Source organism: Apus apus, chromosome 5 (assembly GCF_020740795.1).
Source record: "Apus apus isolate bApuApu2 chromosome 5, bApuApu2.pri.cur, whole genome shotgun sequence".
In the NCBI taxonomy this organism is placed as follows: Eukaryota; Metazoa; Chordata; class Aves; order Apodiformes; family Apodidae; genus Apus; species Apus apus.
Genome location: NC_067286.1, coordinates 29,846,003 through 29,851,016, shown reverse-complemented (window position 1 = coordinate 29,851,016; position 5,014 = coordinate 29,846,003). Strand labels below are relative to the sequence as shown.

At 39.5% G+C, this 5,014-nt stretch overlaps 1 protein-coding gene across 2 annotated transcripts in view; it reads right to left on the bottom strand.

Moving 5' to 3' along the window:
* Positions 1-347: 347 nt before the first annotated feature.
* The window catches only part of LOC127385064 (cytochrome c oxidase assembly protein COX16 homolog, mitochondrial), a 48,482-nt gene continuing 43,815 nt past the window's right edge, over positions 348-5,014 (bottom strand). For both annotated transcript variants that reach the window (XM_051620323.1, XM_051620324.1), the window contains exon 4: positions 348-751. In XM_051620323.1, the coding sequence (XP_051476283.1) occupies positions 635-751 (117 nt within the window). In that variant the 3' untranslated portion in view covers positions 348-634. The remainder of the gene's footprint in view (positions 752-5,014) is intronic.

Sequence of the window (5,014 nt, the reverse complement as noted above, 5' to 3'; positions counted from 1 at the left end):
AATCTGATCACAGCTAAAAAAAATGTTATTTGATCAGTTACCAAATGACACTCTGTACTTGCCTCAGTACAGTCAAGCTCCTGGAAATGAAACACAAAGTATTATTTAGCCAAAAAGGACTCACTGTTTCAACCAGCTCATATGCCTGAGGAGTCTCTGCCAACCTTAAGTGTCTGGCCATGGAGGGACTCCCTGAAGCAGCATCTATCTGCTTACACACATCTAGGGGACAGCACTGTTGTCCTCGTTAGGATGACAACTTCTGGCACTGACAAGTGACTCCTAAAATGTTATTCCTTGCTGAAGCTTCTCAGTTTTGAACAACAGGGATTAAAAAACAGTGGGTATTCTCAGTAGAATAATCAGTCATTTTTTTTAATTGAGAATTCATATATACAGCCTGTGAAACATTGTGCAAGTGGATGCAAAGAGCTTCATATAATACAGTGTCTTTTGGCTTGATGTCACAGCTACTTATATATACACTACCATGAATTGCTCAGTGCAATCCCCACCTCTCATGTCTGTTCCTGACACTGGATTAAAAAATAAGACAGTCCCCCTCAAGACTTTTTTTTTCTTTCTTTTTTTTTTTCCTCAGAGGCACCAAAGTAGGCTTAGTAGGATTGCTCAGTCACTCTTTCTTGAGACGAAGAGCCTCCCGCCGTTGCTGCTGAACAGTCCTGGAATCTTCCCACAGACGGGGTCCTCTGATGTTCTCCCAGTTATCCAAGTCAGACTTTTCCAGCTTCTGCAGATAAACAGCAGAAAATAAGTGTCACTTTGATAGCCCATGTTTTGAGATACATCTTATTCTAACTTGTTTTCCTCAACTCAGTATCACTATTGGGTTGATGAACTTTAATCTTCCCTGCAAAAGAAGTTCAACGACAAGGAAAAAAATTGGGAGTTATCCACATAGCTACACGAATTACTGGGGTGGGCATTAGTGCATCTCTTTATCAGTAAGTATTGATATGTAGCACATATCGTGTAGGACAGGAAGAATCTGAACACAGCTGAAGATACCTTCTGTTCACTTTTTCTTTATCTCACCTTGTTTTCCAGATCTGTTCTTCAACTGCAAACCTGCCAAGTACTGAAGTAGAAGGAGTGATAAGCATTGGTAAAGCCTAAACAGAAGATTAGTAATTGGTGACCTGAAGTATCTTGTCAGCACAGATACAAAGCATACTGGAAAAGAGGAATTTTCTAGCACAAAGAGAGACAGTAACAGTGTGATCCCTTCAATCCATGTGGTTTTAACTTGAGAGAGGTATGCGATGCTTTCTGCTGCCTAGTTTCTCATGGCACCCAGTCATCACAGATAGGTCTCTCACTAAGTCATACATGAGATACCCTAACTGCCTAAACTGTCAGATACTTTAGAACTACCTAAACTTTAATTACCTCCCTGCCTATTTTTGTCATACCCACTCAGCATTTACCTAGCCCTAAAGGCGCACAAAAATAGTGAACCAGCACTCTCCTTACCTCACCTACCAACTGCTGCCACCGAAGAAGACAAACACCTTCACAGCCCTACTGGCAGAGGCATAGAAGTCTCAGCCCAGCAGACACAGACCATCGTGTCTCACATACCAGCCTGCAGTACATGAACAGGATATAGGACATGATGGGGCTCTGCCAACAGGAGACTGAGGAGAAGGTCTGCACCACTGCCAGAACCAGGGCTTTTCCACATACTCCTGAACAGGGCAATACTGCATATTGTTAATCATGTACTGCTGTGGGATTTAAATCTCTGATTTGTGATAAGGGCCTCAATTCAGCAAATGCTGTAAAAATACAGCAGAAAATACTTAAGCCTGGCCTGAGCCTGTGGCCTAGTTTGCCTGCCATTCATCATCCAAATAAATGACAAATACTGAGGGACTTGCATAATAGTCACACAATAACCCAAAAGCTAGAACAGAACAGACCTACTGCTATTAGTTCATGTTATGTAAAGGTTTCCTACCACTTCTACCATTGAGGAAGTTGCAATGAGGTTAGTCAGATATCAAAAGGAATTAGGCAACATTCAACAGAAGATAGATGAGAACACATGCACAAACACAGCAGACTTTCACAAGGCAGGAGCAACTGAGTTTTTTATACAGTAGAGTTGGCATAGGCCTTTCTGGAGAATTGTCTTCACTATTTTATACATCTTATGATTATCTGGTACTTCATTTCTGCTGGAAAGAATCTGAGCTGACATGGAAGCAGAGAGAAGGAAGGACAGTACTCATCATCCCAGGCAGCAGAAACTATACACTCTGATTGCAAATTCAGAATTTAACATCTGATTCTAACAGAAGCTTCAGGGAAACCAGACTGAGAATAACCTTGTGCTTTAACAGAAGTGAAGCATACTGATTGTATTAAACACAAAGGTACCATACAGCTGTGAGGATCCAAACTATTCCCAAAGATACTCAGCTCCCAAAATCTGAACAAGAATCAACATTTAAAAGATATATAACAAAACTCATAGTCCCTAAAGATAGGCTACATAAAGAAATCTTTCAAAAGAGACACCCATACTGGAGATCTTTACCAAAAGTTTGTGTTAATCTAGCTCTAAAATTTCATAAAGACTTTTCAGACAGGTTTCTAAAATTTCACAAAGACTTTTCAGACAGGTTTCTAAAATTTCACAAAGACTTTTCAGACAGGTTTGTCCAAACCCAGAAATATCTCAAAACTATACAATCTAAACAAACCAGTACAAGAAACTATTTTGGCAGTTTCCAACAGAAAGCATAAAGGTATCAGGAAAACACACTGATATACTGACAGAATGAAATAACAAAGGGTTACGTACAGTGACTGGCATCGCTTCAAATTACAGAACAGATTAAATCTATTGACAGAGTTAATTTCTGTCAATTAAGATATAAAGAACTAAAGATTCTAATGAATACATAGAGAGACTGTATTTTTGTTTTTCTATTCTTGTCATATTATAGACATCATTAACATTTTCTGTCATGTTTATCGATTGTGTTTGACACCTTGCTGCAATTCAAGAACAATGCACCTTCCTTACTGGCACATGACAGTATCTGCAAAAATGAGTAGTTTATGGGACAGGTATCTGTTCAGTCATCAGCATGATTAGACAATCCAATTTTCTAACTGATGCTATTAAGTGTTCAAAGAATAGAGGACTCATGTTGCATGTGGATAAGCATTAGGAGAATCACTGGGGACCTGAAAATCTGTTCTACAGTGCTTTCCTACTGTATAACCATTTTCACATGGTGCTGGTTTTGGCTGGAATAGTTAATTTTCTTCATGGTAGCTAGGATGGGGCTGTGTTTTGAATTCATGCTGAAAACGATTTTGATGATACAGGGATGCTTTTGTTATTGCTGAGCAGTGCTTACACAGTGTCAATGCCTTTTCTGCTTCTCGCACAACTCTACCAGTGAGCAGACTGGAGGAGCATAAGAAGCTGGGAGGGGACAGAGCCAGGACAGCTGACCTCAACTGACCAAAGGGATATTCCAGACCATGTGATGTCATGCTCACCAATAAAAGCTGGGGAAAGAAGAAAGGGGAGATGTCTGGAGTGATGGTGTTTGTCTTTCCAAGTAACCATTATGTGTGATGAAGCCGTGCTGTCCTGGAGGTGGCTGAACACCCACCTGCTGATGGAAAGCAGAGAACAAATTCTGTGTTTGCCTTTGCCTAAACCTATTAAACTGCCTTTACCTATATCCATGAGTTTTCTCACTTTTACCCTTCTGATTCTCATCCTACCAGAGAGGAGTGAGCAAGTGGCTGTGTGGGGCTTAGCTGATGGCTGGAGTCAAACCATGACACTCCCTCGGATACAACTAAACAAAACCTAACCTTTTTCCTTGGTCACTGACACAAACATTCTTACAACAGATGTAGGCCAAAGACATGAACACAGCTACATTTAAAATTAATCTTAGTGCTGAGAGTGAGACTAAACTGGTGATCCTTCTATCAGTCAGGTGCAGCACAAGCTACAATGTTAATACAGCTCCTTCAGATTGCAGGAGCTATGCGTATAGTGATAATTCAGGCAAGCAGATAGTTCTGCTTTTAGGTGAAGTCAACCTCTTTCATTTAACCTGGCTGGGCCTTTTTTTCTTTTTCCTTTTTCTTTTTTTTTCTTTTTTTTTTTTTTTTAATTTGTAGCCACCTGGACTCTGCCTCCTAACTTCAAGGAGACATCACATAAAGATGGTAAACTACTTCCAGCTTGTACTAAAGTGAAATCCGTATGAATTGGCAGTCCAAAACCCAAAAAGCTTTTCCCTCCCAATTCAAATGTTCTAAATAGTAAATTATTGGAGAATACAATGAAATATAATCAGATCAGACCAACACCACTTTCCCTGCATGAATCAAATAGCCCAAAGGATATAGAAAATGAGCTGTATAAAGTAAGATCAGTGTAGTCATTAAATCTACTGATTTACTTCCTAAATCAGTTAAACTGCCTCTTTAAAAAGTTTGAGATTGACAGAAGCTGTAAATTCAAGAAAAAAAATGCAGCTATGCAGACAGGCACAGTGAACAACAACAAAATTTGACTGTTTGTCACACACTTGACTTTCAGGAGTTTTGTTAACAGCCTGCCTGGCACAAAGGTACCAATAAGGATGTAAAGAGACCTCCACCACTTAATTGCTGGTTCAAATGTCTGGCTTGACAATCCTCTCTCAGCCTTAAAATAGAACAAAATTTTACAGAGTTTGAATTCTGCTCTTGCAGGATAGTCTTCATGCCACAATAAACAATCTGAAATCTACAGACATACATGTAGAACTATTGGTGCTCAGGCTGAGTAAATTCAAGGTGGTCAACAGCAAAAATTGTCTGGCATTTGCGTCTGTTTCACACAAGTGAAAGGAGGGATAAGAAAATCCTGTGTACTTTACAGCTTTATTCAATAAATTCCATTAAAGCACCACAGAAAGAAATTACTCTAACTCGGAGAGACAATTATTTCGCATCATTATAGTAAGCA